Source organism: Podarcis muralis, chromosome 13 (assembly GCF_964188315.1).
Source record: "Podarcis muralis chromosome 13, rPodMur119.hap1.1, whole genome shotgun sequence".
Taxonomy (NCBI): domain Eukaryota; kingdom Metazoa; phylum Chordata; class Lepidosauria; order Squamata; family Lacertidae; genus Podarcis; species Podarcis muralis.
Genome location: NC_135667.1, coordinates 8,639,331 through 8,658,067, shown reverse-complemented (window position 1 = coordinate 8,658,067; position 18,737 = coordinate 8,639,331). Strand labels below are relative to the sequence as shown.

The 18,737-nt window shown below is 43.6% G+C and overlaps 1 protein-coding gene across 1 annotated transcript; it reads right to left on the bottom strand.

Annotated features, from left to right (window-relative positions):
• Positions 1–7,324: 7,324 nt before the first annotated feature.
• Positions 7,325–14,168, bottom strand: LOC114582397 (vomeronasal type-2 receptor 26-like). The gene is made up of 5 exons (XM_028703397.2): positions 13,884–14,168; positions 11,906–12,769; positions 11,052–11,279; positions 9,254–9,380; positions 7,325–8,226 (listed from the first exon to the last, which is right to left on the bottom strand). Exons 1-5 carry the CDS (start codon positions 14,043–14,045, stop codon positions 7,325–7,327), a joined length of 2,283 nt encoding a protein of 760 aa, XP_028559230.2. The 5' UTR covers positions 14,046–14,168.
• Between the last annotated feature and the right edge of the window lie 4,569 nt (positions 14,169–18,737).

Genomic DNA, 18,737 nt, shown 5'->3' with positions numbered 1-18,737 from the left:
ATTGTTTCTTGTTTTATTTTGTTCTGTTTTGTTTTATTATTATTATTATTATTCTGTTAAATTATTATATAATTTGTATTTTGCTTTTTAAGGGCTGGGGTCAGGGCTGCCTGGGAGTGGGTCCCAGCAAACAAAATGGCTGGGGCATGTTCCACAGGGGGGGATGCACTGGGACAACCGATCTCAGTGATCATGGGTAGGAGGAGGAGTTACGCTAAGACCAGACCATGTCATTACCGAGGAGGCAGGTTTAGTCGTTGTCTGAGGACTATCCCTGCCTCCAGGTCTGGTCCTGACCGGAAGGATACTGAAATCAGCAAGGGAAACCCACATGACCTGAAAGTGTTGCTGTGTAATGCCAGGTCAATGATGAATAAAACCACTGCCATCCACGACCTGATTGTGGATGGAGGATTTGACCTGGCATGTGTGACAGAGACCTGGTTGGATGAAGCAGATGGGCCTGTCCTTGCCGCTGCTTGCCCACCAGGCTTCTCTTACGCACAGCAACCCAGGTCATGTGGGCGGGGAGGGGGGGTTGCAGTGATTTTTAGGAAGTCATTAGTCTGCACCAGGCATCCTATTGGGAAGACCCAGTTCTCTGAGTGCATGTTCTGGAAGTTGGGCAATAGGGGCAGTACAGGATTCCTACTGGTGTACCGACCTCCCCGCTGCACCAAGGATTCCCTGCCCGAGCTGCTTCAGGTCGTGGCGGATATGCTCCTGGAGACACCTAGCTTGGTTGTCCTGGGGGATTTTAACATCCATGCCGACACGACCTTACAAGGGGCCGCTCGGGACTTCGTGGAAAGCATGGCCTCCATGGGGCTGTCCCTGAATAAGTTTGGCCCAACTCATAGCCATGGACATGCCTTAGACTTGGTGTTCACCTCTATGGATGTTGGTGATCTGACACTAACTAAAAGCGAAACAAAAGAAGTGCCATGGTCAGATCACTTCCTGGTGCAACTGGACTTCTCTGCAACCCTTCCCCTCTGCAGGGAGGTGGGACCGATTCGGATGGTCCGCCCCCGCCACTTAATGGATCCAATTGGCTTCCAGAGAGTGGTAGGGGATGCTTTATCCCAAGTTGATGGCCTTTCAGCTGATTCCCTGGTGGCACGCTGGAATGCGGAGTTAACCAGGGCTATTGACTGTCTGGCTCCGAAGCGCCCTCTCCGATTGCATGGAGCCCGGACAGCCCCGTGGTTTTCCCCGGAGCTGAGGGTGATGAAACAATCGTTGAGACGGCTAGAGCGCCGGTGGCGGAAAACTCATTCTGAATCAGACCGGACACGGGTTAGAGCTCAACGTCGAGCCTACCAAGTGGCAATGGCGACGGCGAAGAGGGCCTTCTTCGCTGCCTCCATTGCATCTGCAGAAAACAGCAGCAGGAGACTTTTTCAGGTGGTTCGCAATCTATCGGAACCACCTGTACCACCGGGGCCTGGTAGGGACCCCAAGATCTCCTGCAATGCTTTTGCAAAGTTTTTTGCAGATAAAATCGCTCAGATTCAGAAGGAGGTAGACTCCACCGTGGGAGCAGGGCCAGGGCGGGAGAGTGCTAGAGTTCTGTCTGGTCCTGTTACATGGGATCAATTCCAGTCTGTTACCTCCGAGGATGTGGACAGGCTGCTTGGAAAAGTGAAACCGACCACCTGTCTCCTTGATCATTGCCCATCCTGGCTGATAAAAGCGAGCCGGGAAGGGCTGGGCGATGGGCTCTGCGGGGTGGTGAATGCTTCCCTCTGTGAGGGAGCCTTCCCAGACCCGCTGAAAGAGGCGGTCATTAAACCGCTTCTTAAAAAAACATCTTTAGACCCGGCCAATTTGGCCAACTATCGCCCAGTCTCAAATCTGCCATTCTTGGGCAAGGTGATTGAGCGGGTGGTTGCTGAACAACTCCAAGCACGCCTGGAGGAAACGGACCATTTGGATCCCTTCCAATCGGGATTCAGGTCTCACCATGGGACTGAAACTGCCTTGGTCGCACTGGTTGATGATCTCCGGCGGGCTAGGGACAAAGGTGAGAGCTGTTTCCTAGTTCTGCTGGATCTCTCAGCGGCCTTTGACACCATCGACCATAACATCCTTCTGGACCGTCTAGAGGGGTTGGGAGCTGGGGGCACTGTCATACAGTGGTTCCGCTCCTTCCTCTTGGGCCGTGTCCAGAAAGTGGTGGTGGGGGATGAGTGTTCAGACCCCTGGGCTCTCACTTGTGGGGTGCCTCAGGGTTCTGTCCTCTCCCCCATGCTTTTTAATATCTATATGAAGCCGCTGGGAGAGATCATCAGGGGGTTTGGACTGGGTGTTCATCAGTACGCAGATGACACCCAGCTCTACCTCTCCTTTAAATCAGAACCAGTGAAGGCGGTGAAGGCCCTGTGTGAGTGCCTGGAGGCGGTTGGAGGATGGATGGCGGCTAACAGACTGAGGTTGAATCCTGACAAGACAGAAGTACTGTTTTTGGGGGACAGGGAGCGGGTTGGTGTGGGGGATTCCCTGGTCTTGAATGGGGTAACTGTGCCCCTAAAGGACCAGGTGCGTAGCTTGGGAGTCATTTTGGACTCACAGCTGTCCATGGAGGCGCAGGTTAACTCTGTGTCCAGGGCAGCTGTCTACCAGCTCCACCTGGTACGCAGGCTAAGACCCTACCTACCCGCGAACTGTCTCGCCAGAGTGGTGCATGCTCTAGTTATCTCACGCTTGGACTACTGCAACGCGCTCTACGTGGGGCTACCTTTGAAGGTGACCCGGAAACTGCAATTAATCCAGAATGCGGCAGCTAGACTGGTGACTGGGAGTGGCCGCCGGGACCATATAACACCGGTTCTGAGAGACCTGCATTGGCTCCCAGTACGTTTCCGAGCACGATTCAAAGTGTTGGTGCTGACCTTTAAAGCCCTAAACGGCCTCGGTCCTGTATACCTGAAGGAGCGTCTCCACCCCCATCATTCAGCCCGGACACTGAGATCCAGCGCCGAGGGCCTTCTGGCGGTTCCCTCATTGCGAGAAGTGAGGCTACAGGGAACCAGACAGAGGGCCTTCTCGGTAGTGGCGCCCGCCCTGTGGAACGCCCTCCCATTAGATGTCAAAGAGATAAATAATTACCTGATATTCAGAAGACATCTTAAGGCAGCCCTGTTCAGGGAAGTTTTTAATATGTAACGCTGTACTGTTTTAACACTGATTGGGAGCCGCCCAGAGTGGCTGAGGAAACTCAGCCAGATGGGCGGGGTATAAATAATAAATTATTATTATTATTATTATTATTATTATTATTATTATTATTATTATTATTATTATTATTATTATATATTAAGGGTTTTAGTATACAGCCCATTACTAAGAATGACTCCAGAGTGGCACTCTTTTGAGGGAGGGATTGTTTTTGCCTGCCCCGAAGTCTTACATCATTGTGCTGAGGCCCGAGCTTAACAATAGGGAGCAAATAATGAGAAAAACTGAGTGATGCCTTTGTCTTAAACTGATTCCATTGTATTTAGATTTGCTGCATTTTGCAGCTCCAAAGAAAATGGCTTCACTTTGATTGGCACTGACTCATATGGGAAAACAGAAAACCAATTGCCATTTTTTTGTGCCACAAGGGAGCAGAGATGTGGTCAGACTTAGAGTAAACACACAAGCACCAGCATCTTGATTGCCAAAAGTGCCACTCTGAGCTAAACATCTGAGAAAGTTATTATGTCTCCCTGCAATCATCCAAATCACCATGATTTGTTCACATAATCAAATGCAGTGTCAGGGACCGTTCTGAGGAGGGCTGCACTGAGGAGGAATGGTGGGAGCCTCCCCCTCCTGATCCGAATCCTGAATCTTCACAGGAGCAGGAGGACAGTAAAGATTTGGAACAGTGGTTTGCAGAAGGATATAGTTCAGAAGGCAGAAGCTGGGAAATACTGGATGGGGAACAACTACGAGAAGAAACACTGGAAGAGAGAGGGTTAACAGATTTACAGTTTCTGGAGAGTATCTACCCCCCCCCCTTCCCCAAAGCCCCAGAGAGCTCAGAAAGTGGCAGAATAGAAAACACAGCAGTTCCAAACTCAGATTAGAAGATGTAGATTAATAAGGGATGGGAGAGTTGGTGAACTTAATTGGGAGCACCGCCATTTCTAGGAAGTTTGTTCTTTGTTCTCTCGCTGTGATTATTAAAGTTTCTAACTGGTAAGAAGACTCCTTTCCTTTGTTCTGCTTATCTACTGCCACCACATTGGTAGAAGCTAATTCCCTGAAGCCTGACAGCCAGAGAGGTTTCTTAGAAGGAAGAGGAAGAGGAAGAGGAAGAAGAGGAGGAGGAGGAGTTTGGACTTGATATCCTGCCTTTCACTCCCCTTAAGGAGTCTGAAAGCGGCTAACAATCTCTTTTCCCTTCCTCCCCTACAACAAACACTCTGTGAGGTAAGTGAGGCCGAGAGACTTCAGAGAAGTGTGACTAGCCCAAGGTCACCCAGCAGCTGCATGTGGAGGCGCAGGGAAGCAAACCCAGTTCATCAAATTACGAGTCCACCATTCTTAAACACTACATTTAACCACTGGCACTATGGATGTCAAAAATACAAGCCTGGAAACCATTATAAATTATACCAGGTGCCATGGAGAACTGGGAATAGGGGCAAAAGATGAACAATACTTCATCAGTTTAATTTCTGACTTTTTTGCCAGACCTAAAATCAGAGTGTTGGCAATCTCGTCTACTGTTTCATTTGTAATCTTTTGACTATCAGAAACAGCTCACAGAACTCTGTTTTAGAACTGAGTTGGCAAGGCCAAGCATCACTCATAGTATCATGCTCAAGACGATAACTTGATACTGATGGGCACAGGAAGGTCTGTATTTTTAGAGAAGCTAGGAGGCCACGATGTTGGGGCTCTTGGTATTTTTGACTCTGCTGTTCCCTGTCACCTTCAAAGAAGATACTTTGAGTTGCCCTGTGAATTATCCATTTCCTGTTCCACATGAGTGGTACCATCCAGGTGGTCTCATCAATGGTGGGATTGCTTCTTAGCTCTATTATGTATTTTATGAAGTTTTCTTCAAAGACCACCCATCACAGAATCTGTCTGAAGTTCCACAGTAAGACTATTTCCCTCCCTGTTGCGTTCTGAGGCCAAAGGAAGGACTGGACCCTGATTACAAAACAAGACACGAGGCTTTGACCAGCAAGGCTCTCGGAGAAAAGTGCGTAAACCACACCCCTCACCAGGCCATTTTATTAACAAAAGAATCCTTCATACAGTGCTCGTGAGAACCAATCATATTTCCTCTGATCATTTCATCAAACCCCACATGGGGGGAAAGTTACACTACAACACTAATTAGCATGCATATATTTTGGGGTAAATAAGTTGAGAACTACAAAGGGGTGGTAAATAAGTTGAGAACTACAAAGGGGAGCATCTGGCAACCCCAGAGGTGAGAAATAAACATGATAAGAAGGATGGCCAGAAAGACCAGATCACTATCACCTTCATGTGAGATCTGTTTCCTGGCTCCAAGATTAACATCTTAAGATAAATATATAAGAAAACTACATCAAAGAAACTTGCCCACAATCTTTATGGCCCAGGATGCCTGCCTGGCGAAGCAACTGCTGTGTACGGGACATGTGAGGAAGAGAGGAATGGAACAGGGATGCAGGGTTGTAGGTTGATCAAGAATCATATCAAAATAGTTTAAACCCAGTCAACGCAATGCTTTCATTGCTGACACAGATGGCTTACTCTATATTTGTTATAATTCCTCATAGCAATCCCACCTGATCACTACACCTCTCTACATCTCTCCAAATTTCCTTACCATTTGTGTCATGCTTTTTAGATTGCAAGCCTCAGAGAAAAGAGTGTCATGTTTTTAATACTAATTACTGGTGTGGCAGATTTGCTTAGGTGAGGAGAGGGACAAAGAAATGCTTGAATCAATAAATCTATGAGTTCTCAAGGATCTCTCTTTTTTTCACCTTGGCCCCTCCTCTTTCTCAGTCACATCATTAGTATTTGTATTATTAGAAGCATTAGATATACTGGCAATTAGTAGTAGTAGTAGCAGTAGCAGCAGCAGCAGTAAACCTTTAAATTTATTCCCTGGCATCTACATTCCTCCAAATCCCCTTTCCCATTTTACTCATATATTTTAGGTTATGGACTCCAGTGTTGACCCCAGGCTATCACTGGCAGAAACTGTTGTGGGAGACCTTTTTGGTTGAAGAGTGAGAGAAAAGTAGTGCTTCAAGTAAATAGATCAACTGGTTCACATGGAATCATTTAAATAACTGATAAAAAAATCTTTTTAGTTCTCTTCAATCACTTCCAGATCCCTTTGCATTTTTTTTAAGATTACACACAGTAAATATAAAGTATCCTGGGTTTGTGGGTGCCCTGACTCCCTCTAGATTCCTGGGTGCTGGGATTTAATCAGTGCTGTGAGAATTAAGATGAGCTAACTGGCACTGGGTAAGAACACAGGCTGAGCTTGCTTTTTCTTCAGTATTCCTTTTTATTACAGTGAGGTTCATTACAATCTAATACAGGGCAGGCTGAGAATAACTCAGTGCTTAGGGGAAAGTAAGAGAACAGAATGCAAAGAGCAGACTGAAGAGAGGAGACTTATACTGTGGGATGGTTGAGAACAGTCATCTGGCATGTGGTTTCAGTCAGGGGAGGGTGGATCTCAGAAGCTGTAAGTCAGCCCCAAACTTCCCTCTCTGGCCCTCTGAACTCTCCCCAGGTTATAGCCTTCACTGACTCCGCTTCAGAAACACCCATGTGTTTTTTGTGTGGCTGGAAGTGCCCTTGAAATCTGATAATGTCATTAGGTGCTCTGTCCACTTTCATCTCTTGAGCCACCCACCATTGGAATATAGTCCTCAGAAGGCAATTTAGTCCTCAGTCTGAAAAGGGTTCCCATCCAATCAAGTACAGCGAAAACTTTTGTTTGTTCATGCAGGTGAGTAGACACTTGTTTTTAAACTACAGAGAAATGCTGACTGCCTTCCCCTGGGGAAAAAATGAAGTGGGGAAGTGGCATTAATTTGAAATAGCTTCCTCAAAAGCATGGGATTCAGTGGACATTCATAGTAACCACTTAAATACTAAACCCCTTAGTATATAACAGGCATGTCCAACAACTTTGGTTCTTTGTCCCCCACAAAAAGCTCAACAACTTTGATCAATCCAACAAGTTTGGTCAATCCAATAGGTAGATCACTGCCAGTTTTTTCATAGTGGGAGTAGATCGCAGTCTCTTGGGAGTTGGACATGCCTGCCATATAACAATAAAATAGGATGAAAACAAACATATTGTTCACTTCTTTCTCCTTATTAGTTGCTCTCTGCTATTCAGCTCTGGCCTCAACACAATGATGTAACATTTTGGGGCAAAGATGCAGCCCAACAATCCAGCACTGGAAGACAAGATGGAGAAGATCTCCACCACCACCATGGATTTCCCTTTGGTGCTCAGATAGGTTGGAACAAAGGTCAGCCAAACACTGCAAAACAGCAACATGCTGAAGGTAATAAACTTGGCCTCATTAAAACTGTCAGGTAATTTGCGAGCTTTGAATGCCACAATGAAGCTGGCAATGGCCAGGAAGCCCATGTAGCCCAAGACACAGTAAAACAAGGTGGTTGACCCTTCATTGCACTGCAGAAGGATTTCATTTGTTACTGAGTGCATGTCTGGGTTGGAGAATGGGGGAGAAGTCATCAACCACACAGTACAGATGCCTGCTTGAGTAAGAGAGCAGGGGAGAACAATGACACTGGTCAGTCTTTTCCCCACCCACTTCCTCATACTGGAGCCTGGCTTTGTGGCCATGAAAGCTACAACTACGGTGATGGTTTTGGCCAACACACAAGAAATAGCTACTGAGAAGACAATGCCAAAAGTTGGTTGGCGAAGAAGGCAGGTCACTTTCCCAGGTTTTCCTAGGAACAGCAAAGATGAGAGGAAGCAGAGCAGGAGGGAGACTAGGAGAGTGCATGTGAGGTCCCAGTTGTTGGCTTTCACTATGGGAGTGTTTTTTTGTTGAATAAACATTCCTAGCACCAATATTGTGATCAGGGAAAAAGTAAGAGCAACTGAGGCTAAGCTGATCCCTAATGGTTCCTCATAAGAAAGAAAGCTTATTATTTTGGGGATGCATCCATTTTTGTTCTGGTTTGGATACTGATCTTCTGGGCATCTGAAGCAGTTTTCCATATCTGAAAAAAACAGAAGAGGATAAAATTTCAGTGGCAATGCATGTCTGTTTTTTTGGTGTGTTTTTTTGCCTCCTATGTAACAATTGTTGCTGCTGTTGACCTTCTTATTCTGAATTAGCATGATTTGATGTGGAATGATTTGAATTGTTGTTAAAGATGTTGACTGAAACTATCAAAGTTTTGCTTAAAGCTGTTTAAGCTGCCACTCCATTCACCCTGCAGGTGGAGGTCGGTAGGCTTTATCTGGTGATTTCAGGATGGCAGATCCAAGTGAAACAATGCTGCCATGCCAATTCCATATGATCCAGCATTCCTTTGATGAAAATAGGGGGATTTATTTCTACATCAGTGTCCTCACCGCTTGCCCTCTTTATTCAAAAACAAAAGTAAAAATTGGTTCTGAAGCCAATGCTCTCTGACAGTATCATCATCATCATCATTATACAATTATATACCTCCATTTTCTTCCATGGAGCTCAGGGTAGTGTACATGGTTCTCTGCCTCCCCATTTCAACCTCACAACCACCCTGTAGGTAGGTTAGGTTAAAAGATGATGACCTTTAAAGCCCTAAATAGCCTTGACCCAGTATATCTGAAGGAGCATCTCCACCTCCATCATTCAGCCCAGAAACTGAGGTCCTCCTCCAAGAGTCTCCTGGTGGAGACCAGGCAGAGGGCCTTCTCAACAGTGGCGCCTTCCCTGTGGAATGCCCTCCTGTCAGATGTCAAAGATAAACAACTACACGACTTTTAGAAGACATCTGAAAGAAGCCCTGAATAGGGAAGTTTTTAATGGTTGAGGTTTTCTGTGATTTTATATGTGCTATAAGCTGTCCAGAGTGGCTGGGGAAAGCCATGTAGATGAACAGGGTATAAATAATAAAATTATTTTTATTATGACTGGCCCAAGGCAACCCAGTGGGCTTCATTTGAACCCTGTGGGGTTTTGAACCATGGTATCCCAGGTCATAGTCTGACACTCTAACCATTATGCCACACAGTAGGTAGGGAATCATTGTCATATACCATTTCTGTTTGAAATCTTCCCTTCTGGACATGGAACACAATCATAGCAGCAAAATTTCTCGCCTTCCTTCTTTTTCTTCTGATTACCAGGGCAGCAGTAGTCATTACACACAGAAATAGGGATCACCTATCAATAAACCAGAAATAATTTCCAAAGGGAGAAATACTTGAAAGAAATTTTAAGTTGTTGAACTTCGAATAAGAAAGTGGACCAGTCATCCCTTAAACGTTTTTACAGAAAATGTATTTTATATGAAGTTAAATGTTTGTCTTAGGAAATCAGAAGTAAAGATGCAAAACACAATATACATATTAAATTAGGACCATTTTATTAATGCTAAGAAATTGTACACTATATAGGGAGAAGACCAGGTGTGGCAAACCTCTATCACTCTCCTAAGCCTTTCTTGATTGGGTGAGATCTTCCTGATTCACCACCCCATCTAAGGCCCACATTGATTAATATGTAAAGTGACCATATCCTGTTGAACAGGCCATAGAGGCCACAGCTTTCAGGGTTCAAGGAATTGGCTTCTTCCCCCTGGGGCAGTGGATAAGCAGAACAAGCAGAAAAGGAGTCTTCTCACAAGTTAGAAACTTTAATAATCACAGCAAGAGAACAAAGAACACATCTCCTAGAAAAGGCAGTGCTCCCAATTAAGGATCACACCCCCTTCCGTTCCTATTAATCTATGTCACTCTTACGTCATGCAATCTGAGCTTGTACCCTCTGTGCTTTCTCTTCTGCCACTTTCTGAGCTCTCCATGACTTTGGAGAAGAGTGGTGTGTGTGAATGCTGTCCAGAGACTGTGAATCTGTTAACCCTCTCTCTTCCAGTGTTTCTTCTCCTATCTGTTTCCCATCCAGTATTTCCCAGCTTCTGCCTTCTGAACAATGTCCCTCTGCAAATCACTGTTCCAAATCTATACTGTCCTCCTGCTTCTGGGAAGAGTCAGGATCTGGAGCAGGAGCAGGAGGAGGGGGAGGCTCCCACCATTCCTCCTCAGTACAGTCCTCCTCAGCACAGTCCCTGACAACAGCATACAAACCAGTTTTGGCAACCTTTTCCCTCTCCTGTATATATATGTCAAATGACCAGAAAACAAATTCAACTAATTATCTGACTCCTACAAGTAACTGCAGCTACCTGGAGCTTCTGGTTAGGCATATGAAGTAGAAGGAAAAATACCTCCAACTTGAGCCAGACAAAGAAAGAAGAGAACAAAATATTTTATCTGGCCTCAGCTGTGGCAACCAGCATATCTCATACAGCCTACCAGGAGCAAGAGATGGGTGCTATGGCTTCAATGAAGGAAGCTGGTGGGAAAGCGTTATATATTCTCTGTTTATGCATCCCAAATATAAACCACCCATCTGTGGATTACTGTTTCCAGGCTTCTGGCAACTCTCACAAATATGCTTCCACCTTGATGCTTTGAGGATGATGGGGGAAGCAATATCAGCTCTACAGGAATGCAGATGAGGTTGTGTGGTTCAGCCCTACCTAGACCTGAAAAGAATATGATACGGAACTTCAACTGAGCCATGCCCCTGTTTCCATTAAAACTGAATCAACCCATTTTTGCTTCATGAATAATTTTCATTTGGATCATCCTGAGCCCTGTCATATATAAATGAGGCATAGTAAATATTATTAGAAGTTCATTTCCAAATATTGTTAGAAAATATACATATTATTTCTATGAACTTCTCCAAGAGAAGAATGGTGGTTATTCTGAGCACCTGAAGGATTGATGTGGAAAGTGAGGAGCCCACAAGAATACCCCAGAACCCAACCTGGTTAAAACCATTGTGCCAAACGATCATGTCCTCATGAATGATGAATTCTTTTCCATCAAGAGCATTAGGATTCACCCATCCTATTTTCATTCGAATGAAGGACTTGTTTGGAAATGTGACCATGTTCATTATATCAAATCCACCTCGCATTTCTCTGTTATCTGTAAATGATACTGTTTCTCCAGCTGCGTTGTTAAATGAAATGCTATGAAAAATGGGGTGAAGCTAATTAAAGGAGAAAAGAGACATGAGGGGGAAAGAATGTTATGAAAATATTGGCAACAATGACATGCCTTACCAGAATCCTTTTTAGATATATTTATTCAACATCATCTAACAAAGAGAAGAAGAGAAGAAGAAGAGTTTGGATTTGATATCCCGCCTTTCACTCCCTTTAAGGAGTCTCAAAGCGGCTAACATTCTCCTTTCCCTTCCTCCCCCACAACAAACACTCTGTAAGGTGAGTGGGGCTGAGAGACTTCAAGGAAGTGTGACTGGCCCAAGGTCACCCAGCAGCTGCATGTGGAGGAGCAGGGAAGCGAACCCGGTTCACCAGGTTATGAGCCCACCGCTCTTAACCACTACACCACACTGGCTCTCATCACTCTCAGAGCAAGTGTTAAAAATCAGTTTTCTTTTGTTTTTACATTGGGCATTTTATTATGGATTGATGGAACACAAAAAAATATTTTCAGGCAAAATGTAGAGAGATTAATATGGAAACATAAAACATTGGCAGTCAGTAGGATGTGGAACATCATTTCAGCTGTTACTTGTCTTAATCGATCATGTAATAAATTGTTGATTTAAATAATAATATATTTTGTTTCACTTCATTTGTACAGCATTACCTGCCAAGGCTGCAGATCCCAAAGTTCTAATATTTGACTTCCTCCCATTGTTCGCTGCCTGGATCTAGATGAATAAAAGTCATGCAAGGCATGAGCCACAACATTGACAGCTTTGTAGATACTGTAGCTGTGGCCAGTCATGCACATTTCAAAAAGAGGCCCTGGAAGACTCTGCAACCTCTCTTCCCCAGTGCATATGTCATTGGCGTTCATTGGCACATTGGGATTTGGTAAGAAACAATCAAATGCTTGCTCCCAGAAGTCTTTGAAAAAACCATCTCCCTGGCTCTGGGAATGCTTAATGCTCTGAAGAAATTCGGTGAAGTTTAGAAGATTTTGTGAGTGAATTGTGAATGAAATGGCACCATGGAAGAGCTGGAGTCCCCAAGTCTTATGAAAGCCCATTAATATGAAATCAATCTGGGCTGTCAAGATCCACACCTTTCTAAATGAAATGTCTTCCTCATTTGCAGGATCTCGCAAAAATATGATAGCTCTCAGCCATATAATCATCAAAGATTCTCCATAGATGATGAATGTAGTGGTTTTATTATCTGTGAATGGTACATACATATTTAAGGCTATATCACTAATTTTACCCAAGTCATCATAGTGGACTAGTTGTGGGACTCTTTGTGTGAAGGCTGAACAAATTCCATTTTGAGAAAGCATTGGCTCCAGGATGTTGATGAAATATTCTCCTTTGGCATCATCTGGAGCAAAGAGTCCAACCCATGTCCATCCAAAATGCTTAAGCAAGCTGATAATCCCTATGTACTGATGGAGTTCATTGGGTACCATTCGGTAAAATGTAGAAACCTGTTTTGAATCACTCTCCTCTGGGGGAAATGAACCATACGTGAGCTGAAAGGAAATGTACACATATTATCTAGTTATGTCAAGAGCACTCATCCTATACAACATGATTTCTTATTCAACAGATATTTTTGGAGTAATCCACAGGTTAAAGCTAAGGATTTATCCAGTTGAGGTTTATTATAAGTTTCTTTCCCCATTCCCCATTTTGATTTGAAATTTGAACAGATCAGTTGCACATCCCTAAAAATAACACAAAGAGAATGACATGGACAGGAAAAATTAAATAAAGATGTAGGGAAAACAGAATAAAGGATACGTCCATAGAAATTAAAGGACCTGACTTAGTCACGATACTTTAACACACCAGCCCAATCTCCATAGCAGTGTGAGACTGCAGAGGTCAAGGCACTTATGGAGCGTTTGTGTTTCCTTTGGAAATGAGGCACACTAGAGACCACGGTGTCTTTATGATATATGGCTTATTTACACATATATACAGGGTGAGTCCTTTAAAAGAGGCCCCATGGATACAGAATACACATGTTCCATGGGGCCTCTTTTAAAAGACTCACCCTGTACAACCTGAACATTGCACTCCAAGAGGGTCTTGTTTCTTTCAAAGTGGTCACCTCGGATTCAAAACTCCCAGCCCACATTACTTTGATTGCTTTTTTTTCCAGCTTGCAAATTGCTTTCAAAACACAACTTTTGATTCTTGCTTACATCAAGCAAAACTGCTCTCCACCCCCCCCCCAAACCCCACCACCACCTCTCTCCTCTCCTTCCAAGGTTTTGTCTTTCTACTCATTGGGCTCAGAGAGGGGCTTCCCCCACTTGCCAAATCTCAGCTTTTTAAATGGCCCCACTTCCTACCCTTTGTTTGCTTACCAACTCAGCCATTACCATTCTTTGTTTTCCTTGATGGTTCCTCTGTCAGGTGGTTTCCTGTACATGGGAAAATGGTTTGGCCTTTATTTTAGCACTTTGATAAATCCACCTCCAAGAATTAGAAGGGAAGCCTATTCAAGCAAACTCATAACAATCCTAAATGCTACCTGATGTGTCTACTCTGAGGAGAACACTCATTGGATAAAGCACATAAAGGGAGCAAAAACAAAACAAAACAAAAAAACACCAGGCTCCCATTCATACATCCTACCTGTGGAATCTTATAGAGACCTAATATGTCTGCCATAAGAAAGGAGGTACCAGCCCCGAGTCCCCCAATGATGGATATGAGGTTTTTCTGAAAGTCACATTTGTAGTTGGGGACGAATTTGTGCATTTTGAAGAGCAGGTCTAGGGTAGTACGGTAGGTCATCCTTGCATCATAATAGCTGTCATAGATGTGGAAGCCAAGAGTGAAGTTGGGCAAGATGTTAGGACTCTCATTTATTTATTTCACAGCAAACGCCAAGGCAAGAACATGTTGGTAGAATTTTGTCACTATGCTGAAAATAAAGTTAATTATTTCCAAGATCAATACTCCACAATATCAAACATTTTCTGCCTGAAACTGATTTAGATTGAAATTTATTTATTTACTTATTTATTTGCCATTAATCTATTACCTTAGATTATTCTGTAGAATATCCCTACAGAAAATTAATGGTTGATTAGGGCACTCCTGCTTTCCATAGTACTTTTACACATCTATTGGGCTCATCCTATCTTTGGGCTTTTCATCTCAGTGTACAAAATAAAATACAATAAAATAACCCTGTTTCTCACTAAGCGTATCACCTTCACATATCTCAGAACTATGCTCTGGACCATGAAAGTTGTAATCATTTATTCACTTAAAGTATGTCCCGATGGATTCAGCAGGGCTTTCTTCTCAGTAGACAGTTGGGGAAAGGCCATTGCTCTGCACCACAACAGCAGTCATGCAGAGCTATGATAGTTTATAATTTAAATGTTATGCTGTGGACCACCCAGAGATCTAGGGTATAGAGTATATGGCAGTATACACATTTAATAAATAAAACAAACAAATAAATTTTACATGCAGGAAGTCCCCAGTTTAATCCTTTAATTTCCACAAGAAATGCTTGGTAACACCTTAGGCTTCATACAAATTCCTCCTATTTCCAAAGGAATGGAATTAAATTATGTGTTTAGAGGAATTTTCTATTAAATTACCATGCATGGGATGTGAGGGATTTTGGGGGTGGGGGGGGTAATTACTTACTTCCTAAGTGGACAGTGTTTTTTATGACTGACCTTTATTTCTGTCCACAAGTAATCTTTCTTGTGGTGTGCATACTACGACCTTCTTTGGTGGTTCACCTTCCTGACTTTCTTATAAGTGTCTCTGGGACTGGCAGAACTCTGATGACTGTATGGTGGGTCAGCAATATCAAAAGGAACACCATGGCCATAAACAGTTACAATATGAAAAACTTTATGGAATAATTCAAAACATCAAAACTAACAAACTGAAGTCTCTGAAAGTCTCTGAACTTCCTTAAATGAATCATGGTGCCAGACTTTACCAATCTTTTTTCCGAATAGATATAATATACATGAGAATGAAAAGTACTCTGGAACAGTGCTCATGCGATTATGTAGTCACTGTTCTATTCGAAAAAAGATTGGTTAATGAATATCTTTCTACTTACAAGTGTTGAACTAATTTGCTGATGAAGAATTCAACGAAACAGTAGTTGTTATCCAGAAACACTGTTCATCAGAGTTCAGAGTTGGACATCAGAATTGGACAATTGGACATTTGCTGGTTATTCAAAGCTTCACAGCTTGTTCTCTGCCGGGTAAAGTCTGGCACTGTGATTCATTTAAGGACTTTCAGAGACTTTCACTTTTTCATATTGTAATTGTTTCTGACCATCACGTTGCTTTTGATATTGCTGACTCATATTTTGCAACACAGGGATTTGTTTGTTTACTCATAAGTGTATGGTGGGTGCAGAGGGGTCAGTGGAAGACCTGGGAGAGGGGACCAGTGATTTATGGGATTTGGTGCCTCTCATGAGGCAGGAGCCAGGGAAGGGGAAAGAGGACAGGTCAAAGCAGTCAGAGGTAAAAGGGCAGGTACAGGAGGAAGAGGCTGTCCAGGCAAATTTGTGTCCTAGAAGAGGGAAGAACTGTGACAATTTCCATGTAGGAGAAGCCTCAGGTCCCATGCATACACCCCATCAGAGGAAGATACATAAGCTGGGGTGGATAGTCCCATGGTTGCTGCAACTGCTTCATAGGGCATGGACCAAGGAATAGCTGCTTAGATATAAGCGTGTATGTTCGTGTGTATCCAGTTGCCATAGTTGCTGCTGGAAGTGCACACATTTGTTAATAAAGAATTAACTATCTGATGTCTGCCTTCCTTGGCTGATTGGGCTCAGGACAAAGTGTGGGAATGTTCAGAGGCTGGACAATGTGCTCCTGAAAAGTGTGGGTTTTCTTAAAAAAAAAAGATTCCTTCCCGTATGGAAATATTTTATGCATTTGTGTACTTAGAAGGAAGGACTTCCTTTAAAAGGAAGATCAGAAAGTGTTGACTGCATGTGGTTAGAAGCCAACTTCCCAATTAAAGCCCAGGATATTTCACAACAGAACTTTTTCTTTCAAATCAGGTGGCATAAATGAAATGACTAATAGAAAGATAACCACCCTCACCAGTGTTAGCCACCTCAAACCCAAAAGTTAATCTCAACTCCCTGCACACTGAAAATTGAAAGCACCCTAAAAGTGGGAAGGAAGCTTTGGGGGAAATGGAGGAAGGATTTAGCACAGGTTGGTTTTTATTATTATTTTGAATTTCATCCCTGGGTTACCTTATTTTTTCATTTATTTATTTTCATTTTCAGCCTTATGCTCCTCAATATCTGTATTGCAATCACACTTGGTGCATATAAAACCAAAATCTTAGTCACTTTCCTCATTCTTTTACAAAATAGAAAACATCCCTCCTTCTGGTAGTTTTAGCAGACTGCAAAAGGTTCGCAAAGGGATTGAAAATGAGAAGCATTTTTAAGCCCACTGTTTGCCCCCAAAAGCTCTCAATGCAAGTTACAAATGTCAGTGAAATGACAAGCGCTACCTTTAGACAAGAGAAAAAGCTAAAAATAAAATAAAATAAAGTTACTTGGAAGATTGATGTGGGTGGGGAGACTCTTACTATGCAACATCAAATAGTTTTTGTGATGGGTGTTCCTTGAATGAAACTTCATAGAAAATATAACAGATCTGAGAAGCAATCCCACCAATGATGAGGTCACCTGGCTGGTACCACTCATGTGGAACAGGAAAAGGATCACCCCAGGGACACTTTGTAGTATCTGCTTTGAACACAGCAGAAGGAATTAGAAACAGCAACACCAATAGCCACAAGACCCTGGCAGCCAGGTTTTTCAAGGTATGCACACTCTGTTGTGTCCGTCCATCCATAGTAGCTGTATTTGAAGACACTGCATTGAACGGTGCAAGGCTCAGTCAATACATCTCTAGAAGAGAGAAGCTGAACTGTGTTTAGTCAAACTGCTACAAATAAATCCCATGAATACCTAACAGAGATTATAACATCCCACCATGGAAGGACAAAACCCTGCCTCTTAGCCCTTCCCCAACTCTCCAAAGCACATGGGATTATTTATACCCACTTTCAGGTTGGCTAACTGATTGTTTTCTGGTTCCTTCTAGAAAGCCTCTGAAGTTTTGACCTGGTGAAGAAATTACAGTGATTTGAATAATTGCTGAGTGGCACTTTTGCTCTTTTTTAAAATCCCAATTCATACCACAAGTCTCTTCTGCTCCTTACTAGAAAAACAGTGTCAGATTGAGTTTTACAAGCTTAGCAAACACGAACAGGAAACTCAGAGTGATGTCATTAGCTTTAGGGTACAAAGCAGAAGGGCAACATTTTGAGATTATAGCCACTTCCCAACTCCAGTTTTCTTCAAAGTGATGAGAGTCAATATTTCTCTGTCGCTTTAAACTATAGTTTTAAAACAAGTTGTTTGACTCTCCTGTACAAAACAAATGAATACACTGCTATACTCATGGGGAATCTTTTTGCAACCTGGGGACAGAATTCCCTTCCCACTAACTTTTCAAGGCCAGTATTGAGTGGGGCCAGAGTTGATTATGGGCAGAGCAATTCATGTAACCTTTACCTTCGTACAGTGTATAGCATGTACACACCCCTTGAAATACAGCATTGAGACTATCAAGAGACATTATCAGAGTTCAAGTACACATTCCAGGGAGGCAAAGACACTCAGGTTATGAAACTTAACAGTATAACCCAGAGACAGTCCTGATGGCATGATAAAGAGGTTTGTAGGGCCACTGGGCCTGAAGTCATTTCCCCAACCCCCAACTGTAGTGAAACCACTTCTCTTTTTTCCTCACTATTTTGGTAGCAAGTTCAGTGGTGGCTATTGATGCTCCTGTGCCTTCATTACCCATCAGCTGTTCCAGGATGGGGGGAGTGGATAAATTCCTCCAAAAAACTAACAACTGGGAACTCCCTTTAAGCTCTTGGTTCTTCTTCTAAGGGACGCGGGTGCCGCTTTGGGTAAAACCTCAGCGCCTAGGACTTGCCGATCGCATGGTCGGCGGTTCGAATCCCCGCGGCGGGGTGCGCTCCCGCTGCTCGGTCCCAGCTCCTGCCCACCTAGCAGTTCGAAAGCACCCCTGGGTACAAGTAGATAAATAGGGACCGCTTACTAGCGGGAAGGTAAGCGGCATTTCCATGTGCTGTGCTGGTGCTGGCTCACCAGATGCAGCTTCGTCACGCTGGCCACGTGACTCGGAAGTGTCTGCGGACAGCGCTGGCTCCCGGCCTCTAGAGGGAGATGAGTGCACAACCCTAGAGTCTGTCAAGACTGGCCTGTACGGGCAGGGGTACCTTTACCTTTACTTTTCTTCTTCTAAAGCCATATCAGTACCCACCCCATACTTGTCAGGTGTGGTTCAGGTGGGTGTGCTGTGTTGGGAGCAGCCTGGCAACTGTCTAATGGGCACAATTTGAGTAAGCTCCCCATTCCTGCACTAT

Bases quoted from the DNA above. Each gene is read 5' to 3' on its own strand.
- LOC114582397 (XM_028703397.2), bottom strand. From the start codon at position 14,045: ATGACCTACCGTACTACCCTAGACCTGCTCTTCAAAATGCACAAATTC. The intron at 9,381-11,051 runs GTTGGGTTCTGG...GTTTATTGATAG, and splicing joins GGCACAATGGTTTTAACCAG to GTGATCCCTATTTCTGTGTG. The intron at 8,227-9,253 runs GTATATGACAAT...TGTTTTTTTCAG, and splicing joins GAAGATTTCAAACAGAAATG to ATATGGAAAACTGCTTCAGA.